The following is a 26,987-nucleotide window of genomic DNA, read 5'->3' as shown; positions in this document are numbered from 1 at the left end:
ATCCATCGAGTAGTTTTTATTTCTATAACGAACATACAGGCAGTCAGCATAACTATCAATCACTAATCACCCGCTGATAGATAGTTATTTTGGGTTCATGGATGGATGGATTTGGATTGAATCATAAATTCTTTCTCCTTTCTACCATCGCATCCGGTGGGTTTTCGTGGTTGTTGTCCATTAGATAATCGTCATTTTTATGCGTAGTACTGGAAAAACCTTTAAATCAAAATACGATAAGTAGATTTATATCCAATCCATTTCGTCACCAGATTAAAATATTGACGTATTTGTTTTATAAAATTTCCAATAAGTACGTTAGGTATTACATTGAGTCATTCCTAATCAGTGAGATAACAAATGACTGGTTGAACTTTTATCATTGATATTATATGAAAACAAAACAACGTATCTTTAGGTATAGTCACTCTTTACTCTGGTATAGTGTAGGCAATTATGTTAAACACTGTTAGATGTGATAATATGATGAAAAGTGAGGCGCTCAAAAGAGGAAATTTCCACATCTCAATGTTAGTTGTGGTGAATAACGAACATTAATTAAACAAAAAAAAACATACATACAGCCGAACGTAGAACCTCTTCCTTTTTGGAAGTCGGTTAATAATACCTAAATATCGTCTACAATACTAGTCGTCTACAATACGTACCTATTGTGCGCTCAGTGGAGTCGCTAATTTCGGATCACTTTTTGCGGTGATTTTGTAGGCACGTAACATATCTATAGTATAAAATATCGTTGATAGAAACATGATTGGGTGTTGGCGAAGGGTGCCTCAAGTAGGTAACCATAGCAACCAGTTCACCAAAGAGTAAATTAATTTAAAGGGCAGTTCACATTCACAAAGACATCTATGTACTGGGCAACCACAGAGCATCAAACGCAGTCAGTCAACTGTAATTTTGGTTCAATTTACTTAGGGGTCTCATCTCATTTTTGAAGTAATTTTTTTATAAATACGATTGACTTGGAAAGTAAGCTGGAGTGTGTTTTACGAAAAGTGTAATCCGGTGAGGCAAACGGACGTTGAAAGCAGTGGCGTGCATAAGGTTTGTAAGTACTTGGATAATTCCTAGTCCAACTATGTGTTCTGTGGTTCATCATAGGTGTGCATTGAGTTCTTGTGATAGGCAGTGCATTTTGTCTCTATGAAGTGCACGCTACTGTGTGACAAGGCTAAATAAAGAAGTATTACTTCGTTTGGTTAGGCACACTCTTTTTTACTATTATTAAACGTAATATTTAATAGGACAGAAGGAAAAGATTAAATTCAACGGTAGTCCCATAGAACATGATCGCGTAGGATGTTCTAAGCGTGGGGTGAACCCTGGGCGTGGGGGGAAGTCCTGGACTCTGGATACAGCCACAGAAATATGTACAAGTTCGTTTTTACATTAATATTATGCTGTAATCTTTTTAGTTAAATCCTCTATGAACCGATTACTGCAAAATCGATTCAAAGCGGACTTGCTATTACAATTTACAAAAGAAAACTTAACATTAGCTACAGTTTCTGAACACAATTCTTTGTGTCAATTTAACATGAATTGAAGTGACTGGTGACCACTGGTGACCACAAACGGCTAAAAGATTGAACTGACAGTAGACGATGAGTTTTTTATATCTGTGGGGTCATGTCGGGCAGGTCGAGGTTTTTAATTTTAATTGAGCTGAGTATTATTCGTATATTAAATGTAAAAATTTAATTAGTTTAATCTTCTATGAAACGATTACTGCAAAATCAATTCAAAACGGATTTGCTATTAAAAAATCAACATTATTATATCTACAGTTTCTGAACACAACTTTTTGTGTCAATTTAACATCAAGGTAAGTGACAGTGACAGTGACATTGAACTGAAAGTGGACATACTCTATGGTGGACGACTGGACACTGGACCAAGGAACATATTGGACTGGACGTTAAGTTTTTTTTACCTGTGGTGTCGCGTCGGGCGGGTCGGGGTTTTTAATTTTTATTGAGCTGAATAAATTCGTAAATTAAAAGGAAAAAAATTATAACAGAAAGATGTCTATCAGCAAAGATTTGCGCCAGCTGCTAAAACCCTACTACTGGGTGAACATTCTGCTGAGTGTTACGTACATAGTGTGCAAACGGACGGTGATAATTTGCAATATCCTCTTCCCTGAGTCCGACTGTGAATTAGACAGTCGAGAGGCTGAGATCTTGTTCTTCTTACTGATAGTGGTGATGCTGAGGACACGGAAGGCCGGCAGCGTCACCATGGTGAATTATTTGTCCTCGTCATTCGTGTATACAAAAATCGCGAATTGGATTTTGTGGATGTACGCTGATGTAAGGTTAGTTTTGTTATTAACATGTTCAAAAAGTATTAGAGCAGTTGGACTCATCACCGAGGGGTGGTGGCCAGATGCCCGCCCCGTTGGTCTATTGTCGTACCCACTCCTAGCACAGTCTTTGTCGACTAGTTGGAGGGGAATGGGAATATTGGGCATATTTAAAAGATATGGTAACGTACAACGGGTAACCCCTAGTAGCCAAGTGCAGAAAAAGACTTCCTGGGTCTTTTTGGGAAGAAGATATGGCAAATATTCTTTTTTTAAAAAAAAATACTTTCTCTTAATATTTTTTTGGCTGGTGGGAGGATTCAGCCATGGCTAGTTACCACCCTACTGACTTAGATGTTTCGTTCGTTTGTTATCAACCCATATTCGGCTCGCTGCTGAGCTCGAGTCTCTCCTCAAAGTGAGAGGGGTTAGGCCAATAGTCCACCACGCTGGCCTAATGCGGATTGGCAGACTTCACAAACGCAGAGAATTAAGAAAATTCTCTGGTATGCACGTTTCCTCACAATGTTTGAGGCAGAGGTCATTTCCACTAATACTAAACACACACATCAAGTAAGGTTTTTAGTCAAGGGCACAAGTATATATATATTTATAGAGGGGACTTCTGACGAGGCCAGACGGGTGATCAGTCCTAATTAGGGACCATTCCACCCAATTCCCGTGGTAAAAGGACACAGGTTCACTGGTGTCTCGACAGTGTTCCCCCCTCAAATCTTCCTGTAGCCTTCGTGAACCTAACAATATCCCCTATACTGAGATCTGTCAGGTCTACTTCATTTAATATATCCTTACCTAGTAACTCCCATCTTACCAGCGCGAACATGGGACACTCAGCTATAAAGTGATAGCTGGTCTCCTCACCACAACCTGGACATGATGAATCTTCTATGATTTTCATTATCTTGTCTATTAAGCAGACAATGTCCAGTTGTCATGCCTGCTACCAGTGCTATGTTGGGTCTGCTTTGTAACAGTAAAGGGCACAAGTAAATAGGCACACAAATGCTAACTTTCAGATACGGTCTGCCATTCGGAGCCATAACAGTCCTAAGCACTCTGCTGCTGCCCGAGCCGTCGTACTCTGGCGTTGAACACATCATCTACTTCCGAGGCATTGAGACCCTGGACCAAGAGCTCAGCCACTCCAGCACCACCTGGCTAGTCTGCCTGTACGCTGCATGGCATCCAGCGTGTGCCAACTTCGCACCGGTGTTTGCTGAGCTGTCGGCGAGCTATAATTTGGAAAATTTCAAGTTCGGCAAACTTGATATTGGAAGGTAAATCTTTTTTATTATTATCATTATTAACTACCCTTAATTGGCTCACTGTCGAGCACATCGTCTCCAAAGAGTTAAAAAATCTTTTGTAGGTTTGGGTGTACTCTTCTATAACAAGATCCCCAAGACTGTGATGGACCTGCCAATGCATAGCTTTAAGCAATGTGTTAAAAAACATTTACTTAGTCGAGGGTACAACAACATCGATGAGTTCCTTAAAGATAAAAGCGCTTGGAGGCCGTTGGATCAGCTTCCACCTTCACACAGGAAATAAAACTATAAGAAATGTAAACAGTAATTGTTATCAATTGTAAATTATAATACTGTATGACTTTTTCAAAAGAGCAACTGTTGAGTTTCTTGCCGGTATCTTCTCAGCAGGACCTGCCTTCCGAACTGGTGGTAGAATCTTTACAAATAGTCAACTGACGTGTCAAAAGTGCTTGTAAACTGAGCCTACTTGAAATAAATGATTTTTGATTTTGATTTTGAGTATAAAATCTTTGCCTACATGTGATACCAGATACCCAGAAGCAGCAAAGAAGTATCGCGTCCACGACGGCCCCACCAGCCGGCAGCTGCCCACCGTACTCCTGATGGTGGACGGCAAAGAGAAGATGAGACGACCCCAAGCTGACTCTAGCGGCAAGCTGCAGAAGTGAGTGATAATCGTAGAAATCATCATTTTTTTAAAAAAGGAATACATATTTCTTTTAAATATGACCATTATTCCCATCCATCATCATTATTATCAACCCATGTCCGGCTCACTGTTGAGCACGAGTCACTTCTCAGAATGAGAGGGGTTAGGTCAGTCCGGCACGCTGGCCCTATGCAGCTTGGCAGACTTCACACACACAGAGAATTAAGAAAATTCTGTTCACAGTGGTCGTCCACTATGCTGAGCCAATGCGGATTGGCAGACTTAATTAATTATGTCATCAATGAATAATATGTAAAAATCGACGAAAGTTACAAAAGAAAGTCAAATGTCAAAAATTTTGTTTTTCTTAACGAGATATCGTTGACTCATGCTACGCTAACAGATAGAGTTCTCATTTGCTTTAAATTTTTAGATTCCACTTTTCAAAAGACAACATGAAGGCAGCCTTCGACCTGGACGGCATATACCAGCAGTGCAAAAAGAAGTTGGCGGCCAAACCCAGCAAGAAGACAGAATAGAACAGAAGACAATGCACTACAATATATTGTATATATATAGGATGTCCCGTAATTAATGGATAAAATGCAAAATATACATACAAATAATTATCTAAAACTAATTTGTTAAAATCCCTAGGGTGACCAAGTTTTTTTTGGATTTTCAAATTTTCCAATTTTCCGATTTTGAATTAGTTTTTTCAATGCTGTAGCTGCTTATTATGATTTTAAAGATCTGATTATTGTTAAACATTACGGATTAAATTACCTAATATATATATAATATTTATACCTATTTATCTATATATACATATAAAAATGAATTGCTGTTCGTTAGTCTCGCTAAAACTCGAGAACGGCTGAACGGATTTATCTTGGTCTTGAAATGTTTGTGGAGGTATAGGGAAGGTTTAAAAGGTGAGAAAAATTTCATTAATTGGCGGGAAAACCATGAAAACGACCCTTTTCTATTTCCCATACAAACGTTTAAGAGTCAAGGGGTAGGGGTAGGATAGGGGTAGGGTAGGGGTAAGGAAGAATTGCACATAAGTCAAAGCGAAGCTTGACCGGGTCCGCTAGTATATAATATTTATTTATTATACTATTTTAATAAACAATGTTTAATCACTACATATTTGAGAATTTAGTGTATACTCATAAAATCGTAAGTAACTTTAAAAGAAGGTGTGATTGTGATATTAATGTCAGAAATAAATATAAAATAGTTCCACATCACACTAGGTTGCAAAAAAGCAACTCTTTTAAGGATTTAAATCCGTTTTGGATAATTGGATGGTGTATCTGCCATTTGCGTTGTATCCATTTTTGAGCCATTTTCTTTTTGAGGTGGTGGTGGTGTTGAAAAAATACTTAAAAAAATACAAGAAATTGCAGAATAAATTGCAAACGGTAATGAAAACAAAATCTTCATCAATGATTTTAATAGAAAATTCAACACATTTGAAAAAAAAAAAAAAAAACCCTCCCCAAGTGCTGCTTCTAGCGGATTTTTTTTAATACTTTTAGAGGAAAATGGCTCATTACGGGACACCCTGTATATATGATTCCGGCCACGAAATATTTTACCCGTCTAACATATATTAATCATTAGTCGTGTCTCAGTCGTTGACCAGTGGGCTTATTATGTAACTCGGTGTACCACTGATTTAAACTTTTTTTTTTAATTCTTTACAAGTTAGTAGACTACAATCTCATCTGATGGTAAGTGATGATGCAGTCTAAGATGGAAGCGGGCTAACTTGTAAGGAGGAGGATGAAAATCCACACCCCTTTCGGTTTCTACACGGCATCGTACCGGAACGCTAAATCGCTTGGCGGTACGTCTTTGCCGGTAGGGTGGTAAATAGTCACGGCCGGAGCCTCCCACCACAGTTTTTTTTTTTTTTTTTATATATATTCTTTACAAGTTAGCCCTTGACTACAATCTCACCTGATGGTAAGTGGTGATGCATAAGATGGAAGCGGGCTTACTTGTTAGGAGGATGAAAATCCACACACCTTTCGGTTTGTACACGGCATCGTACCGGAACGCTAAATCGCTTGGCGGTACGTCTTTGCCGGTAGGGTGGTAACCACGGCCGAAGCTTCCCACCAGACATACCTGGACCAATTAAGAAAATCTCAATCTGCTCAGCCGGGGATCAAACCCAGGACCTCCGTAGTGTGTGTGTAGTGACTAATTAAATGAGTGGTACACCGAGATACACAATAACCCCGCAGAACAGACTCTCAATGTTGTGGAATTAGGTTACTCTTGGTGACGTAATACTAAATGGCACATTTAATACTGGCACCAAATATTTACTAAAGATCTGATTTTTTTTATAATTATATTATAATTTACTATTGTTTAAGTGTATATTAATAATAAGACAATAGTAATAAATTGTTGTTTTACTGGTGCGTAACTCTTCATTGTAATCATTGTTATAATAGGGATGATGACAGTTTTTTAAATTGTATATAAATTAAGAGTATGCTAATAGTAAAGCAATTTTGTAAAAGTAACAGGGTATCTGCGATCTTTACTTTCGGAGCTACAGGGATTTAAAGGGTCAGATTTGGCACGAATTAATGACGTCATGGGTCATAATGATCGTTACATTTGTATGGGCGTTCAAACAAAATACAATTATCTTTGTTATTTGTGCGTTTATGTTTATAGTTCATGTATTAATAAATAAATGTCACATTTAATGTAAGGAAGCTAAAACTGTATGAATTTTCATCTAATTACGATAATAGATTTTGAAATATTTATAATCTTATTTATTTTGCAAATATCCAAACAATCTTTGCTTTTTTTGTATACATTAGTTAACATTGACCCTATTTACCCGAATGTAATATAAAAATCAATATATTCAAACCTAGTCATCATCCCCATTCTGATTTACCTATAAATGAAGAATTTCCCGTCATTTTATTTGTTTGTACAATTTGCCGGGCCCACAATCGGTTTTGTGTCTATTTGTAGGAAATGTATGTCTCACCAACGACATTCTATATATATTAGTGTTTCTCAAAGTGGGGTACGCGAACCCCTAGGGGTTCGCTATTCGACGGCAGGGGGTTCGCGACAATATTTACGAAATGGTGGCTTGATGACTGATCCCGAGTGAGAAGTCAGAAAGAAGGTTAAAATTGTCCAAAATAACTCAGTATTGAATTCATTTGCGACAAGAGACAAGCACACCCATCACATTAATATTACAAAGACATTTCTTTTGGTACTTTGTGTTAACTTTTATTCAAATAAAAGCCTTATTTTATTTTTATTCAACAGTCAAATAAATTTTTTCTTTGGGGGGGGGGGGGAGTTAGTAAGGGGTTCGCTGTCACTTGGAAATTTTAACAGGGGTTCGTGGAGCCTTTGAGAAACTCCGTTCTATACAGTGGCGTGCACTTCATACATGCATAAAAGTACTGCATACCCTAAGACTTGTCTTCTTAGTGTTTATTATATACAGATTTTTCCACTTTGTTTAATTTTATTTCTAGTGCATACCCAGATCGACAACCTTATGCACGCCACTGGTTCTATACTGTAGACATGTTACGTGATTACAAAATCACCGCAAAAAGAGAGTGGAATTTAGCAAATATTATTATCATTAGTAGATTCTTTTTGTAATTTGGGCGGTTTTAGTTTATTTTCAAAAGCCAAACTCTATTGTCTTATTATTAAAATATGTATATTTCTAGTACTATCTAGATGTTGTTGGAATGTGTTCAAAATATTTAATTAATGTATTATTTATTGATAATATAGTTATCACTGTGTAAGTATAGGAATAAATGGATTAAGTGTAAGTAATTTGTTTAATTTCATTTACCTTTTATGATACTCACTTTTCGGCTCACTGTTGAGCACGAGTCTCCTCTCAGAATGAATTAGGCCAATAGTCCACCACGCTGGCCCAATGCGGATTGGCAGACTTCACACACGCAGAGAATTAAGAAAATCCTCTGGTATGCAGGTTTCCTCACGATCTTTTTCCTTCACCGTTTGAGACACGTGATATTTAATTTCTTAAAATGCACACAACTGAAAAGTTAGTGGTGTATGCCCCGGACCGGATTCGAACCTACGCCCTGCGAATCGAAGGCAGAGGTGAAAGAGATATCCACTGGGCATCACTGCTATATCATTCCTTAGTATCAAATTAAGTCACTTCCGATAGTTTTCAGGAATATATATTTTTTCAAGTTAGCCCTTGACTACAATCTCACCTGATGGTTAGTGATGATGCAATTTATAATGGAATCGGGCTAATTTGTTAATAAAATTATAAAAATCCACACCCATTTCGGTACGTTGCCGGTAGGATGGTAACTAGCCACGGCCGAAGCCTCCCACCAGCCAGACCTGAACCAATTAAGAAAACCTCAATCGGCCCAGCCGGGGATCTAACTTCTTACACAATTGGGTCATTCCACGTCAAATCAACCAATAGTTGGACTCGACCCCTTTCGATTTGGATAAATTTTGGTCAGAAGTTTTCTTTTATCCTATAACGAAGTTCTGCCGAAGAAAAAAAATTAAAAATTTTTTTTTCAAAAGTTATGCAAAATCCAAAATTTCACTATTTTCCATATTTTTTAAATTTATGTTTTAAAAATCTCGAAAACTATTGCAATTAAAAAAATCGATTATGGTAAACTTCAAAGCGGATACTTGGGGCTATTAAAAAAAAAATTTCCAAAAAAAAATTTTGAAAAATCTCCAATTTGTGAAATTTTGAATTTTTGAAAATTGTCAAAATAGACCGTCGACAATAAATTTTTGGCTCAAATTTTTTTGTGTACTACCTTGTACCAATCTTAAAAGATCCTGAAATTTTTGGAACTGTGTTTTTTGTTTTTTCAAAAATATGAATTTTTGAAATTTGTTAAAAAAAAATTTATTAAATTTTTTTTTTAATCAGTTTGGCGAATCGCGTAATTTTGATATTTTGAACAGTTGAAATTTCATTTAGTGGCATAATGATGAGAAAAAATTGACGACCAAATTCAAACACCTGATGAGCTATTCCAATGGGCAAAAGAAAATGTTCACGGAATCAATTGTGACTTTGTTTCAAATGAGCAGATTCAGCGTACTCAAAAAAAACTTAACCAGAGATTTAAAAATGCTCTGCCAGTACAAGGAATCCGAAATTGTCATGCCGCTATTCCCATTTCAAGTGATGTGATGTGAGTAAAAACCTCATCCTCATCTGAGGAAGGAAAGGATTTCCGGTTAAAAAATACAGATATCTACGAGTTCGTTGAAGAACCAGATATTAAAAGCAGGTAAAAATCTGAAATTTCTGTGTTAGTACTTTATCTATTTTAAGTTTGGATTTAAAGATTTAAGTCATATTAACATTTTTCAGGTTAAGAAAAAGAAAAGGAGCAACAACAGTAACTGAAGAATTGAAGAAAAAAAAATTTTCGTAACAGAATGTCAAGTAAACTTACACGTAAAAAGCCCTATTAAATAAATTGATAACCAATAATAAACAAATATCATTAATGTTTCTTTTCTCATCATTATGCCACTAAATGAAATTTCAACTGTTCAAAATATCAAAATTACGCGATTCGCCAAACTGATTAAAAAAAAAAAAATTAAGAAAAAATTTTTTTTTAACAAATTTCAAAAATTCATATTTTTGAAAAAACAAAAAACACAGTTCCAAAAATTTCAGGATCTTTTAAGATTGGTACAAGGTAGTACACAAAAAAATTTGAGCCAAAAATTTATTGTCGACGGTCAATTTTGACAATTTTCAAAAATTCAAAATTTCACAAATTGGAGATTTTTCAAAATTTTTTTTTGGAATTTTTTTTTTAATAGCCCCAAGTATCCCCTTTGAAGTTTACCATAATCGATTTTTTTAATTGCAATAGTTTTCGAGATTTTTAAAACATAAATTTAAAAAATATGGAAAATAGTGAAATTTTGGATTTTGCATAACTTTTGAAAAAAAATTTTTTAATTTTTTTTCTTCGGCAGAACTTCGTTATAGGATAAAAGAAAACTTCTGACCAAAATTTATCCAAATCGAAAGGGGTCGAGTCCAACTATTGGTCGATTTGACGTGGAATGACCCAATTAGTCTTAAATTATCCATATGAACCTCCTTATTAGTCTGAAATGTGAACGTAATATTTATTCTTTTCTTTTTAATTCTTACAAGTTAGCCCTTGTCTACAATCTCACCTGATGGTAAGTGATGATGCAATCTATAATGGAAGCGGGCTAATTTGTTAGAAGGATGAAAATATTAAAAAAAAAACATTTTATCCCAGTATTCTAACTATGGGGGTGAAATCTAGGCGTCTGCTAGTAATAAATAAAACTCATGACATGACTAGAATATTTTTTTTTATTTAAAAAACACCGATTTTAATAACAAGAAAAAAAAAATACTATAATACCGAATACGACAATCACGTAATGGGTAGATACATGGGTTCTACTTAAAAAAAATTATAATAATAATATTATTATATTATTATTATTATTAAAAAAACCATTTAGCTTTAATAAATAAATAAATAAATATATTTAAACAATACACATCACTATCTAGCCCCAAAGTAAGCATACAGAGTAGCTTGTGTTATGGGTACTAAGATAGTTGATATTATAATATTCATATACAATTATATACTACATATAAATACTTATATAATGTATAAATACACACAGACACTGAAAAACACCCGTGCTCATCACACAAATATTTTCCAGTTGTGGGAATCGAACCCACGGCCGTGGATGCAGAAAGCAGGGTCACTACCCACTGCGCCACGCGGCCGTCATAAGCTTTACTAAAGGAACGTTAGCAAAACAGAATCGTATTGTTAAATTATTATTATCAGTACTTAAAAAAAAAAAAATTATACTTCTCACCAAAAACGCAAAAAAAATCGCTTGAACAACTTAAAACATGTCTGTTTCGATTTTTTTGATGAAAAGTATGTATTTAAAAAAAAATGTATGTCAGCTCCGACGCATAAATGGAATTTACTTTTTTTTTTGTTCAAGTTAGTCCTTGACTACAATCTCATCTGATGGTAAGTGATGATGCAATCTAAGATGGAAGCGGGTTAGGAGTATCTAATCGATCTAAATAGTGTATGTTGTCCCGCAGACAGCGCACGGTGAAAGGTGCGCAGAATAAGTTAAGATCTTTTTATTAATATCTATATATTACGCAAACCTTGTTCTATCAGTAATGAATACATAAAACCAAAAATCATTTTGGTGCAGTCGTTCGAAAGTTATAGGCCTACATACATATCGGAGATCCATTTTTATTTATATAGATGGTACGGAACCCTTCCTCCACGAGCCCCACTCGCACTTGGCCGGTTTTTGTACACCTTACCACTACAACTAACATAACCAAAAGGAGAATATCTATAATTATTATCGATAATTTTGTCGAAATTATTACTTAATATAAAATAAGAAATTATTATTGTTCTTTTTGTTATTTTTAAAAGGTTTTTTTGTCATATCTTTTAAATATGTAGACAAACAGGGCTGGGATCGAACCACCACCCCTCGGCGATGATTCCGACTGTTTTACTACTGAGCTATTGAGACTTCAAAGTTCTGTAAAGTCACTTTGATTTTTTATTGTTTAATTTCAAATGGAAGATAAGATTAATATTTTTTCAAAAAAAAATATTTTTTTTTTAAATTCAACAATCAGAAATGCGTTTTTTCAAATATCTTAAGTTTGTTTCTTCAAGAAACAACCTTTTATTAAGTCAATTATTTAACCAAATCCTTATTTTTACAACACATTATCATCTCCATACTTATCTATACTAACATAAAGCTGAAGTGTTTGTTTGTTTGTTTGAACGCGCTAATCTCAGGAACTACTGGTCCGATTTGAAAAATTCTTTCAGTGTTAGATAGCCCATTTATCGAGGAAGGCTATATATTATCCCCGTATTCCTATGGGAACGAGAACCACACGGGTAAAACCGCGTGGCGACTTTTATACGGGGGTAAAACTGGGTACCTGAGGTTAACGTTGTATGGGCCGGTGGACATTCCACTTTAAAATGGTAAACTGATCCATGCTGGGAATCGAACCCACGACCTGTAAAAACTGAATTACCCACTGTGCCAGAGATTTCATCTATCCATATAAAAGAAGAAATTTACATTTCACATAGTCCATGTTTAGTGGCTACCCTAATTATAACCCTTCAGCACGCCACTGCTGTGTCGATACAACTATAAGACAACCATCTCGAAGACCATCTCCAGTATGTTCAGCAACCTGAGGAAAAACCGCGGCTTTTCCTCATCCACTTTCTTGGGGACAGACTTTTCTTTGTGTTGACCATTGTCTGAAAAAAATAAAAATCTACACTATCTATACTAATATAATAAAGCTGAAGAGTTTGTTTGTTTGTTTGTTTGATTGAACGCGCTAATCTCAGGAACTACTGGTCCGATTTGAAAAATTCTTTCTGTGTTAGATAGCCCATTTATCGAGGAAGGCTATAGGCTATATAATATCCCCATATTCCTACGGGAACGGGAACCACGCGGGTAAAACCGCGCGGCGTCAGCTAGTACTATATAATAGGAAATAGAAGTCTGGGAACAGATATGACGTCATTCGATCTCGTATTGGCTAGTACCGACGCTAGGTGGCACGACTTAAAGAGTAGGGAGTTAGAGAGGGGTAGCGATCAGTTGGCGTGAACGAATTGGGATATAAGACGCCTGACACTCGTCGTCCGGTCGGCTTCAGTATGTTCGTGGCGTTCGAGCCGCCCACATTTCTTGATTTGTAATTCTTTATGGGTTACTTGCGATAGTCGGGGGGAGTTACTTGAGTGGAAAGTAACTCCCCCCGTCCCCCCCCCCCCGTAAAAGAAAGGGCAGTGTTAATTAACAGTCAAAGGCGTCTTTAACCCTACACACAACGTTCACAAGTGCGTGACTCCACTCAATGTCATTCTCTGCCATTCTAGGGTCTTATTTTGGTTACAGTTTAATTTGTTAATTAATTTGTCTTGTCTTGTACCTTTTTTGTCTGTGTGTCTGTATGTAATATAGAAATATAAACTACTTGACGGATTTTAACAAAACTTGGTACAATTATTCTACATACTCCCGGGCCGGTTATAGTATACTTTTCATCACGCTACGATCAATAGGAACAGAGCAGTGAAGGGAAATGTTGGGAAAACGGGAGAAGTTGTTCTATTTTTTAAGCTTCTGTCGCGTGGTAAGGTTAGGGGTAGGTTAGGGGTAGGGTAGGAGTAGGTTACATATACAATTTGCATCAACCTGTACACTTGTATCTGCAAATAAATATATTGATTGATTGATTGATAGGGTAGGGGTAGGGTTGAGTCCCTACTCATCCCCTGTATGATAGGGTAACTGAAGAGTGGGAGTAGGGTAGTAGTAGGGTTTCACGCGGACGAAGCCGCGGTCGTCCGCTAGTTAGTATATGCAGTTGTTCTCACCAGTCCTGTCAGCGTTGGCATGGTGGAACTCCATGGCCAGAGCCTGCATCTTGGCACCATCTAGGAAGACTTGTATGCTGTACTCCGAGACTGTGTGGGTCCACGCACCAAACACACCAATTCCTGTATGTAAACAGAAATAAATTGTCCTAAAAAGTAGGGTAATGCAAAACATATTATTTTATTTAAAGGTAGCCACATAATGCACAAGAGCCTCAATAGCTCAACGGTATAGCGGTCAGATTCATCACCAAGGGGTGCTGGTTCGACCCCCGCTCCGTTGGATTATTGTCAAACCCACTCCTAATAGGCTAATAGGCTACAACAACTTGTCTCAATGCAACAAAAGGTCCGGCAAAACGACCCGCGTTTGCTTCAACTGCCGCAGCGCGCGCGCGCCACTATGTTGCCTGCTCATTTTTCAAAGTTCACAGCATCAACAATGTAATAAATGTCATCCAGTGCTTATTGATGGGTATCAATAAGCACTGAACTGGGTAGATGACATTTTGTCAATTAATTCAATGTTTATTTTAATAGGTTGATAATGAAGACCAAAATAGTAAATAGGCCAGCTGGTAATTGACGTACAACTTAGCTCAAGAAGTCAAGAACTTAAGCCAATTGTTCAATAAAAGTCTTAATTGCTAAGTTCCGATAACAGTAGACACTAACAGAAGAAGTTTACCTATAGGTCTGGGGAAGTCAGACGGTATGCTGACCAGGTCGGTGCCGCAGGTGGCAGAGCTGAAGTTGTTCCTGTCCACCTCATAGCTGGGTCTGGAAGTCATAATAAATTAATCAAAATCTATTTATTTTTTACAAGTTAGTCTTTGATTACAATCTCACCTAATGGTAAGTGATGATTCAATCTAAGATGGAAGCAGGCTAACTTTTTAGGAGAAGGATGAAAATCTACACCGCTTTCGGTTTCTACATGTCATCATGCTGAAACGCTAAATCGCTTGCTGGTATGTCTTAACCGATAGGGTGGTAACTAGCCACAGCCGAAGCCTCCCACCAACCAAGCAGGCTTTGTTTACAAGCACTTTTGAAACATCAAGTTTGACTATTTGTAAAGAAGACCACCGAAACCAGGAAAAAACAGTTGCTCTTTTGAAACATCTTCTACCCAGTATCCAACAGTTTACCCACCCACATAGTTCCTGTTTCTGTGAGAATACAGGGATAAAATATAGCCTATAATACTGGCAAAAGACTTTGCTTTCTAGTGGTAGAAGATTCTTCAAAATAGGTTCAGTAGATTCAGATTACCCTTACCCCCTACAATACCACAAAACTTTACCTCTTTGACATATTAATATTGATAATTAACAATTATTAAAATTATTATAAATTATTTTACTTTCTTTATAAAGGTGATTCAATGGCCTCTGCCCTCCAAACAACTTTATCACTAAGGAATTTTAAAAATAATAAAAGTCCTTTATTCAGATTAAAAGTGTTATAGTTACAATTATCTATCATATGTATTCATATATATTAGACATTTTTAGCTATATATTAAATTTATTTTCATACACTCTAACACTTAATTAGTTATTATGCATCGACATCCCTGTCTCTACGCCATTATTTTATTGGTGCTTCCTCTAACTACTAGGTCTGGAAGTAGAAGGTCTTTTATTACCTGCTTTTTTGGTTTCTATCGGAGTTTGTCTTAGAACCAATCCGACAGAATGAATGCTAGCTATTGGAAAAACGGGTGACGAGTTAATCCCTTCGTGTAAATCCGCGAAAACATCGAAAAACCACTTAACTTTGCCAATCAAACATGTATAATGAAAATCTTATTTTTAACACTAAAAAACCACTTTCATAACAACTCACCGCACAGAATCCGACACATATAGGTCTGCATCACCGGTTAATGAAGACAATTCAATTAATAAAGGCCCCGTGTGTCCAAGCTGCCAGTAAGAAAAGTTCCCAGCCCCGACTGCTCCCACAACTGTGTCTAATAACAGCTTATCAGCTTCTATTTGCACGTAACTCGACAAAAAGGAAGACAACGTCGAGATACTTATTATACTTAGTAGCAGTAAGATGAATTCACGCCTCATTTTTATTATAAATTAACAATATTTTCGTCAAAATGTAAAAATAATAAATATCGTTCCTTTCATGATCACAGCGGACCACAGACCACAAATGAAGCAGCGGACTGACATTGACATTTCATTTCAATTTTCACATTCGTATTGTCAATTTGACATTAACTGGGTGTATTTAGAAATGAAACCGTACATAAACAAAAAAACATACGTAAAAGCATACATATACCGACTCTTAAGTCTATTCAAAAAAGCGCATTTTTGTGCTTGCAAAATATATTTTCTACTATATATATCAATAAGTCGGGTTTTCCTTCCTGACGCTATAACTCCAGAACGCACGAACCGATTTCGACGGTTTTGCATTCGTTGGAAAGGTCTCGGGCTCCGTGAGATTTATTGCAAAGATTTATAATATATTAGATTTATATAATAAGAAAGAAATTAGGGGTAGGGTATGGATAGGGTAGGGTAGGGGTAGTTGAAAGTTTACATCGACTTTCACGCGGACGAAGTCGTCCGCTAGTATTTCATGTATATTTTTAAAGTATAATTATATTAAAATTTATTATACCTAGACGCCCGCGACTTCTACGCGTGAAGTTCAGTTTTTCACACCCCGCAGGAACCATGGTTCTTTCCGAACAAAGTAACCAATATGTTGCTTAATAACCTCCTCTATTCTCCAGTTAGTCCCATAAAAATCGGCTTAACCGTTCCAAATGTAATGGTTTAAATAATAACTATTTCTATGTTTTATAATTTAGATTTATTAAAAAATATTTGTCTACAGTATATTAAACATTAGCTTTAACAAACTCCTTGACCTTTTTAACTTTGACCATAATCGGACTTTCTGGGTTGTGCACTTTAAGCACATGCTTCTTCAGTTCGTGAGTTCTGACAAAACTGCATAGACAGAGAGTGCATTGAAACCTGGACCCTTTGTTGTGTCTACGTTTGGCGTGCTCGGACCTCCTCGAGGAGGATATGAACTTTTCTCCACAGTCTTGACATTCGTAAGGCTTCTCTCCAGTGTGGCGTCGTCTATGGTACACGGCGGCCATCTTGGATACGAGTTTCGCGCCACAAATGTCACATTCGAAATTTCTAACGCGCGTATGGACGACCGTGTGTTCGGCTAAACGCGCTGGAGTATAAAACCTTTTTCCGCACCACTGACATTGATGAGGTCTTATATCCATATGGATCCATTGTATATGGTTTTTTAACTGCGGTCTAGAGTGGTAGGTTTTGTTGCAATAGTCACAGGTAAAAGTCGCAGGGTCCCTAATATTCGAGCGTCGACTTCTGGGTATCAGTTTCAAATTGGGCTTAGCGTCCGGCTCGCACTTTGCTCTATGTTCTCTATAGCATCCTCGGTTCGTGAACTGCATTCCGCACGCTCTGCACGTCCTCACCGTGTGCATTTGAGAATGCACCTCGAAGGAGTTTTTCCTCTGGAAAGTTCTGCCACAATCGTTGCAAGTCAACCTGCCTGGACCGTGGCACTTTTTCTCGTGTTTCCTCTTGTCTACTGCACTTTTCAACAGAACCGGACACTCTGAACACAGATGCATGACGGTGTTGTGAACGTCCTCTAAATGCTGCTTCATCTGTGGCCCCCGTATGAGCACAGCTCCGCATAACCAGCACGCCTCCTTCTGTCCACTGTTCCTCAAATGAGTGTTAAGGTAGTAAGGACTCAGGAACGCCTTGCCACAATCAGTGCATTCACAAGACGGCCCGCTACGCGGATGACGAGGCTTCTTCTCAGTAGCTATCGGTTTCTTCTTAAAACGATTGGTCAAATGATGCGCCAAATCTTTCGAAGTACCCTCAAAGTTGTTGAAACTTTGCAATAGTAGATTTTCCTTTATGATGACGTAGAAAGACTTGTTGGTGGTCAAAGGGAAGAGGTTGTCTATGGATGAGACGCAATTGTGCCACAGTTTCTGCGAGTTCCTGGCGAAAAGACGGAATTCGTAAGCAGAGACAGCGTAGTGGGTGCACGGCACGCAGAGCATCTTTGGACATGTCGGCTCATCCTCTATCTGTAACAAGAGGAATAGGATTTTAAATAGTTTCAAAAACTAAAAAAACACGCACGCACATTACAAATATTGGATTTAAATCACGTGATTATTTTTTTCGTATTCCTGACAGCAAACCTTTTCATTTGATATCCATATCATGGGGGATGATTTCAAACAGCCAGTCTGCAATCTTGGGGAGGCCGCCATATTGGATTTGTAATGACGTTTCTTAGGTAGTCACGTATTGTCATCAGATCTCAATGATTGAAGATTGCAAAAAAGAAATTATGCAAAATTTCATTAAACCGGGACCGGAAAGTGGGTCAAATTGAGATTCCAAGATTTGATTTTCTTACATAGTTACAAGCGAAGCTATTGAAAGCTTGTTAAAATTCATCCATGTCATATATTTCCGGGAAATGTTTATTAGCAAGATGCCCGGGACATTGACCGGATGTTACATCATAATATAGGTATTATTTGTTTGAATAACTCTCTTTGTTTACTATGCGACTCAATGAAATACGGTCAATTAGCCGCTTTTGTTTGCCTCAGTTTTGACGCGCTAATTACATAATATCTTTATAATAAAATCTTTGGGACGCTATGACAGAATCTATCTGTATATATCTGTGAAAGAAAGCAAGAAGACATTTTCAGCCCTTTTTCAGACAGTGCGACAGACAGACTGTAATTTATATATATATACAGGGTGCTGGGGAGTATTTCCCATAACTTCAAGGTGTTGACGAGTCCACTTATAGGAGCCGAACTGATATTTTTTTATCTAAAAAATAAAAACTTTTTTATGTTATGTCATACAGTAATTCAAATAATTCCGACTAACAACGTAACACACACATTTATCTATCATTGCATTTTAAAATTTATCTATTTATTGTTATAATTATATGATGATGATGACGTTATGATTATAATTGTTATAATTATAAGGATGTGACACATTCTAAGATCAATTTACAAAATATATATTTATTTACTACGAAAATATTAATTTTAGAACACATGAACATTTTTAATTAATTTTCGGTAAAGAATATAACACCTGAGCTGTGGGTATTTCCCTCCCCAGCACCCTGTACAACTAAGCCCATTATAAACATAATTACCACGAAATCGATTCTTCCAAACACTGACTGAAATGCGAATAATTCTATTCATTCCTTTTTATAAAATGCACAGCCAGATGATGTTTCTTCAATTCGAACGGTCTTATGAAACCTGCGCCGCATTTTTTACAACTATGAGAGGGTTTGCCGCTCCGGTGCCTTCTTTTTATATGATCCAGCCTTCGAGACGCAGAGAGAAACCTGTCGCCGCAATCTTCACACTCGTACGGCTTTTCCCCAGAATGAATCCTTTGATGCATGTGGAAACCGATGGCGGTCTTCATCTTGGCTCCGCAATAACACTGATACATCTCACGTTCTTTCTTGTGCACCAGCTCGTGAGATTTGTGATGGTTTTTAGTGGCGCTGCGTTTCCCACAAATTTGGCAAATTATTGGCAGCACGTTCAGATGCTTCTGGATTATGTGGATCCTCAGCGACGGTTTCTTGGTGTACTTCTTTCCGCATTCATCGCATTCGTAAACCCCGTCAACTTCAACTTCTTGTGGTCTGGTCGCCGAGCAACTTTCCTTGTGGTACATATAGCATTTGCGGTTCTCGAAACTCTTGCTACAATTGGAACAGACGAACAGTGTGTGGGCGTACATGTGTGCTAACAGCGCTCTGTCGTTCCTGAAACCGTGTTTGCACACTTTGCATTGAGGCATACCAGATGCGTGGAGTTCTGAATGATGGCTTAAACTCGATTGGTCCTCGAAAATTTGGAGACAAATCTCGCAGGGAAACACGTATTTATTGTGACGGCTTTTCAAGTGTTTTTGCAGCTTTTCCTTCGGCATAATTTTTCCGCAAACCGAGCAAACACCCTTGGCCGTGCTCATCAAATGCTGGTTCAAATGTTGGGGGTTGTTGAAATCTTTTCCGCACATATGGCATTTGGTTGAGAACCGTATCTTTGGTTCAATCAACTTTTTCGATTTTTCTCGTTCCAGCTTTCTGTTGCTCTTGAGGACGTCAGCGAATCTGTTGGCGGCCTCTGCCAATGAATATATTTTGGCCACGTGGTCTTTGAAAACGGCTCCTTCTTTATCGAAACGCATGTAAAATATCTTGTCTTCTGTATTTGGTTTTATCAATTCTGCGTTATTGGATAGGACGTTGACTGCCTCCTTCCATTCTAGTTCGGAATTGCTGCACAAGGATTTGAAGTTCCATGCGTAAAATGCACTGTTCGTGCATTCCCTGCAGAGTACGACTGGCAGTTCGGTCTCCGGCAAGACCTGAAACCACGGCACCAATCAATCTTCATCCATCTTCATCTCATTTCTATGGGAGAGTAATTCTTTTATTTTTCGGGATTATTCATTAATTATAGACTTGAAAACTACGTGAACTTGTTCTGAAAAGGAAGCTACCTCTTCCCTCATCGTTTCAATTTAAAATTGTTATTCACAGATATTTAAGATATATAAATGTTAATGGGAATTCATTAACTCAAGCTGAGAAGTTCTAATTTTGATGACTAGTATTATTATTTGTCTTATCGGCAGACAGAAATACATTTTATACAAGGCAGTTTTCATAACGTCGATATCGCATTTTGGTTGGTTCGTTAAATCGTTAATGTATGCTTTGTTTTTATTGTAGTTTTAGAACATTTAAATAAATTAGATGAATGTTGTGTCAATTAAATTTATTGAGAAACATGTTTTAATTTGATTATAATTATGAGAGAAAAAATTAAGTGATGATAGATTGCTAATTTTGGACATCTTTAAAACAAATCTTTATTTCAAACTTATCATGAAATAGAGAATGTTACCTCAATTTTTAAATTTACTAATATGATTAAATGAACATTCAAAAACAAATCAAACATATTAAATTCGTACTTCAGTATATACTTTTATAACAATAAACGGCACTGTTTTCTTAATTTAACAAATTATGTTTGTTTGGCCCATTAATAATTGTGAATTGTATTCATTGTACCTATCTGTTATAACCCATGTTTTAGCAAATAAATTATTATTATTATTATTATTAATAAATTATACGAGTATCACTACTGATCTTAACTTTTGAATACCGACGTGTGGTCTGACAGACACCTTGACTGTTCGAAAAGTCTATTTACATAAGTTAGCGATAATCCTCTCCCTCTCCGTTTTACCCCTCGGGCTGACGTCCGGAAGCGTTAGTGGAGAATGAGTGTATCAGCGCGTGCGATTTCGGTGAGTTTTAATTTTTTCAAGATCGCGAGTGGTCTCTCAGACCACACGTCGGTACTTATTTGGACACAGCTTTTTCAGATTATAACGTTTTTCTTCAAGGCAAATAAACATAATTCTTTAAAAAAAAAAAAAAAACAACAAGAAGCCTCAAAATTGAGACCATGAACACATTTCAACGGAATGGCGCAATGAGATGTGATGGTATAGAGCCAAATTTTTCATTCTATTGAGAGTAACCATAATATAGCATCAAAAAAGAAGAAATGAGATCAAACAAATTATCTTTGATAGTTTCTACTATCTGGTGACTTGTGATTTTCCAAAAATTGGTTTACTGTTTCTTAAATTTTTATTTAAAATGTTAACATACTCGTAGTTATTAATACTAAGAAAAAAGTATAGTCAGGAAAACAATTGTTTATTTGATAATAAATAATTATAATGCTAAGAGTTCTTTTTTCGCCCAAATAATTTGAAGCTGCAATGTAAATGTTATTAACTATTAATGTTATAAACTTCTATATTTTGTTTTATTTATACAAGTTAGATATATAAACAATACCTAGTAGATATTTGTTAAAAACATCAAGAAATATGATAGATTTCGTTATTAAACCTATGGTGGTCTACTAGACCACTTAGACACCAAACTTCCTTTCTTAAGTTTTCGACTATTTATTATCACCATTCACTTAAAATATTATTACCTGACGTTTTCAAAGTGCTTGTAATATAAGCCTAATTGCAATAAATGAATATTGACTATTGACTATACACTTGACACTTCGGTACTAGGGAACTAACATGGTAATGGTTTTTGCTTTATTAAAGGTAAAGATAAGTTTTATTCATCACAATCAGGTTCATTAAACACTTTTAGTATAATAGATTTTTCTGGTTTCTTATTCATAAACGCTATTTTCTGATGTACTCTGCTGTGATGCAGCAATCCCCGGCAGGAGCCGAACTTCTCACGGCATTCCTTGCACTCATAAAAGTTTGATTCCTCACTTTTGTTTGTATGCAAGGCATTCATGTGCTTCTTCAACCTGTATGGTAATCGGAATTTGGCAGGGCAAAGCTTGCATGCATGCTTCAATTCCCTCGGCGCTTTGTGGAATTTACGCATATGCTCCGAACGGCGGGACGATGCGCAGAAGGTCTCGTTGCATATTTCACATGCGTACGGACGCTCTCCGGTATGCAGCCTCAAATGCTGGATGTAACCTAACCTGCTTTTAAGGACTATGCCGCATTGTTGGCATTTGAACGACAAGTCCAGTTCGTGTTTTTTCAAATGCTCAGTCATGTGGGCAGTCGCTAGGGACTTCCCGCAATATACGCATGGACTGTGAGTATTCTTCAAATGGACTATTTGTATGTGTGATGTGATGTACTTCTTTTTGGCGAACTGTTTATTGCAGTAATCACAAATGAAAGTCCCTTCAAAGCTACCTCGTGTGCCTGTTTTGGTCCTTTTACGATTTTCCATTTCGAGGGTAGACCTCATTTCTGTTTTATCTTTAATGTCAACTGGATCGTTTAATTTGCATTTCTGAACGTGATACATGTAACACTTAAGGTTGCGGAATATTTTTTTGCAATTTCGGCAAGTTTTTTGTCTATGTATAGACTCGTGGACTCTGAAGGCGTTTTGCGTTTGGTACGACTGTCCGCAGTCGACGCACGCGAAGGCGCCGGGCGAATGCGCTTTTTTTAAATGTTTGTTAAATGCGTTAGCAGTTAGTAGCAGAGCGGAGCACTTCTTGCATTCGTGGACCTTTACATTGTGAGCGTCAACGAGATGGGAGACCAGCGCGTCCCGTGACGTCACTTTACCACAAACATGGCACGCTCTTTTCATATCCATTGAACGATTCAAATGTTGATAAAAATTCAATGGATTATCAAAATTTTTTTCACAATTCGGACATTCCATTCGGCCTCGGATGTCCAAATGGCTTCCAATTGATTGTGTTGTCAGATCTTCTAATTGTTGAATATTTTTATTTAACGCATCCTTGATGGGATGACCTTTATCATGGACTTCAGATTCATTTTTTTCCACAGTGGGATGAATTTCATTATGGCTGTCAGACACATTTTTGCTTATTTCTTCATGGCTTTCATTTATCGCATCACTAGTACTCAAATGCTTTCCCAATCTTTCGAATGCTGTGTCTGTATTTAACTCTTCCTCATCAATGACAACAAACAACTGCTCATCGTCAAGTATAGCAAACATCAGTTTGTTGTTTCCAATGTGCTGTGAGGGTAGTTCGTGCAGAACCTGCAGGGTCGTGTCCCATCTGTAGGACGTTTGCCAGCACATCGTTCTGAAGTTAGCAGCGTTCAGAGCGCAGGAGTAGCAGTCCACACACACACCGGATGGCAGGTCACCATCCAGCGGCACCTGTAACCACGGCTCTTGTCAAATTGTCACAATACGACTAATATCCATACTTATACATATTATAATTGCAAATGTGACCGTGTTACCCTTACACGTCAAAACCACAGCGAGTAATATATGCTGTGGTTGCCCTTAGGCAACCCTGCACTAGAAATCAGTGTTGGTCGACCTCCAGTGGTCTGACAACATCAAGTGAGTTGCAGGAATTTGCTGGATGCAGGGGACTCAGGATCGTGATATTTGGAAGTCACGACTCAAGACCTGTTTTACAGTGGATATCTATTGATGATGATGATTTGATGATGATGATGAACATATACTTATTCAGCCTTTTAGATCTTTGGTATTCACCCTACCCCTGTATCAATTCAAATCATACTCACACTAAAACTGGAGTACTTATTTTAAGTTCGACAGTACAGAGTAACTATAGTGAGTCTTTACAAGCAACATACTGAACCCGGTGAAACCAATTAAAAAACAAACGTAACGCGTCTCCTTGACGACTGCTGTTAAATTTTGAAAAAAGTTTGTATACTACTAATATAATATCTTAATTTGTTTAAAGTATCAAAATTTTGTAAATTTAACACAACAACAATTACGTAAATTAATATAATAATCAATAAAAAAATACTCCATCTTAATTTTTTAGTCTTTGTAAACAGTTTTTAAAATATTTAAAAATACAAGACGCCATTTTTTATTTTAAATAATATTGAAAATTATTGATGCGACGGGTTCATGTCGTACTGAGTTGAGAATGTATTACTTTTTTATTTTTGTATTTGGAGTGGCTACATGATCCATGGAATTAATTATTGTATTTAGAAAGAAAGAAAAATAAAAAATCTTACAGTCAATCTTACAGTATTAGTAGGCATTTTCTGAAAGTTGGCCTTCGTTTGAACTGCTCATTACAATTTCTTATTCGCAAAGCAAATAAAGATATAAATAAATACAGCAAAATTGTGTATCAGTATAAAATACAGTGTAATATAATTTAAAAATGATTCCACTCAGCATTCTCCTTTATGCTGTGTTTGTTATGATACTTTTGACAGCCTCCATGGCATAGTGGTTTGTATGGTGGATTTACAAGACGGAGGTCCTGGGTTCGATCCCAGGCTGGGCCAAATGAGGTTTTCTTACCAACCAAGCGAATTAGCGTTCCCTCTAACTCTTAACAAGTTAGCCCGCTTCCATCTTAGATTACATCATTACTTACCATCAGGTGAGATTGTAGTCAAGGTCTCAACTTTTTTTTTTTTGTTCTGTTTTTCTCATGCAATCAGTCGGCAGACTATAAGCAGATATAATAAGAGAATATAAAAAAAAAATACAGAGCAACAACATTTTATACTATAGACATGTTATAGATTAAATCCAATAAACAGGGTGCTGGGTATTTCCCATAACTCTAGGGTTATATTCTTTAAGGAAAATAAATTTAAAATGTCTAAGGAACATGTGCTCTAAAATGAATATTAGTAAAAAAAATATTTCTTTTGTAAATAGATTATAAATTGTGTCCCTTATATTGCATCCTTATATTACAACCTAGCCAAACATTTGATAAATATCATGAAGTAGCATTGCGGAGTGCTAGTTGCAATATCTTGTTGATATTGACAGTCTTACCACTACGATCATGTATTTTAAAATGCAAGGATAGATAAAGGTGTGTGTTACATGGAATTATTTGAATTAAATACTTTGTATGAAAATATACAAAGTTTTTTTCAGTAAAAAAAAAATTAGTTTTGCAGTTCGGCTCCCATAAGTGGACTTGTCAACACCTTGACGTTATGGGAAATACTCCTGAGCATCCTGTATATTTATTTATATAGAGTTATTGTAAATGTGTATTTAAATAACTTTTGTTGTACTATGTGACTCAATGAAATGCGGTCGTCGTCATCAACCCATATTCAGCTCACTGCTGAGCTCGAGTCTCCTCTCAGAATGAGAGGGGTTAGGCCAATAGTCCACCACGCTGGCCCAATGCGGATTGGCAGACTTCACACACGCAGAGAATTAAGCTAATTATCTGGTATGCAGGTTTCCTCACGATGTTTTCCTTCACCGATTGAGACACGTGATATTTAATTTCTTAAAATGCACACAACTGAAAAGTTGGAGGTGCATGCCCCGGACCGGATTCGAACCCACACCCTCTGGAATCGGAGTCAGAGGTCATATCCGCTGGGCTATCACAGCAAATGCGGTCAATTAGCTGCATTTGTCCACCATAAAATCTTTGATACAGTGTTGGTCATATGTGAAGCCTGTGAAGCGATGTTTGGAAGAAAAATTCATTTGCCTCTGTAATTTTTTCTCGGCCTGTGAAGACTGAGATTACAGAACTTTAAAAAGAACTTCTTTATGAAGTTTTTATAAAAATAGGTCTATAGGGTGTGCTGTACTGTATTTTTATTTTATAATATTATAGTATTTAGTTCCATATTCTATAGAAAGCAGTAGCCTACTTCTAAATTACTTTAAGATAAATAAAATTGTATAAAGAAACTAAATGCAAAAATATACTTTTAAAACAATTTGATAAAGTGAAAAACAATATTTAAAATACAAAGGTTTAAGAAGTTTTTTCAAAATCAAAAAAAATTTTAATCAAAAAAAAATTCAAAATATAATTTCATATTTGGAACGTCGGCCATTTTGGAAATTCCGCGTGCCGTTCCGTTCGTCGCAGAATTAAGTCAAATGATTGGGATTAAAAAAAAAACAATGTAAGATGGTAAACTTACCTGAATTCCTGTGACGATTTCCAGCACTTCGGATAATGTTAGGGGTTTATCTCCTTCCATTAAAACTGTATCACTTAAATGCACTTGTCCTTCTGTAGTTTCTCCCATACATATTCGGCATTTATTTGCACCGTCGCCGCGAATTACATGCGACACTAGAGCCTTTACATCAACCTGCCTATTCATTATCATGGATGTTTTAATAAATTTTAATTAATATTAGTGGGAAAAGGAAATAATCGTAGTTTTACTTTCGTTTTATTTGTAGTTGATGCATCCACAGAGTAAAAAATAAAATCGGATTCTCTAAAAGTCATTATTTTTTTTAAACTGATTTTTGCTTCGGCTTTAGATTCGAGTAGGATTCAATTCAACTAGCTGGTGCAAGTCAAACGACTGAACAGTGATTTATTAAGATTTGATAAATTTGAGAGGCTATAATTTTGTATCTAATAACTATTCATACTTTTATTCTTGGCTGGACTATGGTTGGACCATCGTTGTGCATGGTACGCATTATTACGTACGCTAAATCTCAACTCACCCTCTTTTGTTCAAGCATAT

General features: G+C 36.6%; 3 protein-coding genes across 3 annotated transcripts; 1 reads left to right on the top strand and 2 right to left on the bottom strand.

Annotated features, from left to right (window-relative positions):
* The first annotated feature begins 1,943 nt into the window (after positions 1 to 1,943).
* On the top strand, positions 1,944 to 5,643 carry LOC112054430 (thioredoxin-related transmembrane protein 2 homolog). The gene is made up of 4 exons (XM_024094218.2): positions 1,944 to 2,341; positions 3,367 to 3,627; positions 4,151 to 4,285; positions 4,704 to 5,643. The coding sequence occupies exons 1-4, from the start codon at positions 2,049 to 2,051 to the stop codon at positions 4,807 to 4,809; spliced, it is 795 nt and encodes a 264-aa protein (XP_023949986.2). The 5' UTR covers positions 1,944 to 2,048; the 3' UTR covers positions 4,810 to 5,643.
* Positions 5,644 to 10,664: 5,021 nt separating this feature from the next.
* Positions 10,665 to 15,976, bottom strand: LOC112056354 (UPF0669 protein C6orf120 homolog). Its single transcript, XM_024096775.2, has 4 exons — positions 15,658 to 15,976; positions 14,495 to 14,586; positions 13,807 to 13,929; positions 10,665 to 12,672 (listed from the first exon to the last, which is right to left on the bottom strand). The coding sequence occupies exons 1-4, from the start codon at positions 15,888 to 15,890 to the stop codon at positions 12,557 to 12,559; spliced, it is 564 nt and encodes a 187-aa protein (XP_023952543.2). The 5' UTR covers positions 15,891 to 15,976; the 3' UTR covers positions 10,665 to 12,556.
* Positions 15,977 to 16,627: 651 nt separating this feature from the next.
* On the bottom strand, positions 16,628 to 26,729 carry LOC112056353 (zinc finger protein 850). The gene is made up of 4 exons (XM_024096774.2): positions 26,424 to 26,729; positions 22,107 to 23,655; positions 19,150 to 20,290; positions 16,628 to 17,930 (listed from the first exon to the last, which is right to left on the bottom strand). Exons 1-4 carry the CDS (start codon positions 26,613 to 26,615, stop codon positions 16,679 to 16,681), a joined length of 4,134 nt encoding a protein of 1,377 aa, XP_023952542.2. The 5' UTR covers positions 26,616 to 26,729; the 3' UTR covers positions 16,628 to 16,678.
* Between the last annotated feature and the right edge of the window lie 258 nt (positions 26,730 to 26,987).

The sequence above is a fragment of the Bicyclus anynana genome, chromosome 26, assembly GCF_947172395.1.
Source record: "Bicyclus anynana chromosome 26, ilBicAnyn1.1, whole genome shotgun sequence".
Lineage (NCBI taxonomy): Eukaryota > Metazoa > Arthropoda > Insecta > Lepidoptera > Nymphalidae > Bicyclus > Bicyclus anynana.
Note: the sequence above shows the minus strand (reverse complement) of the source record. Positions and strands in the feature narration are given on the sequence as shown.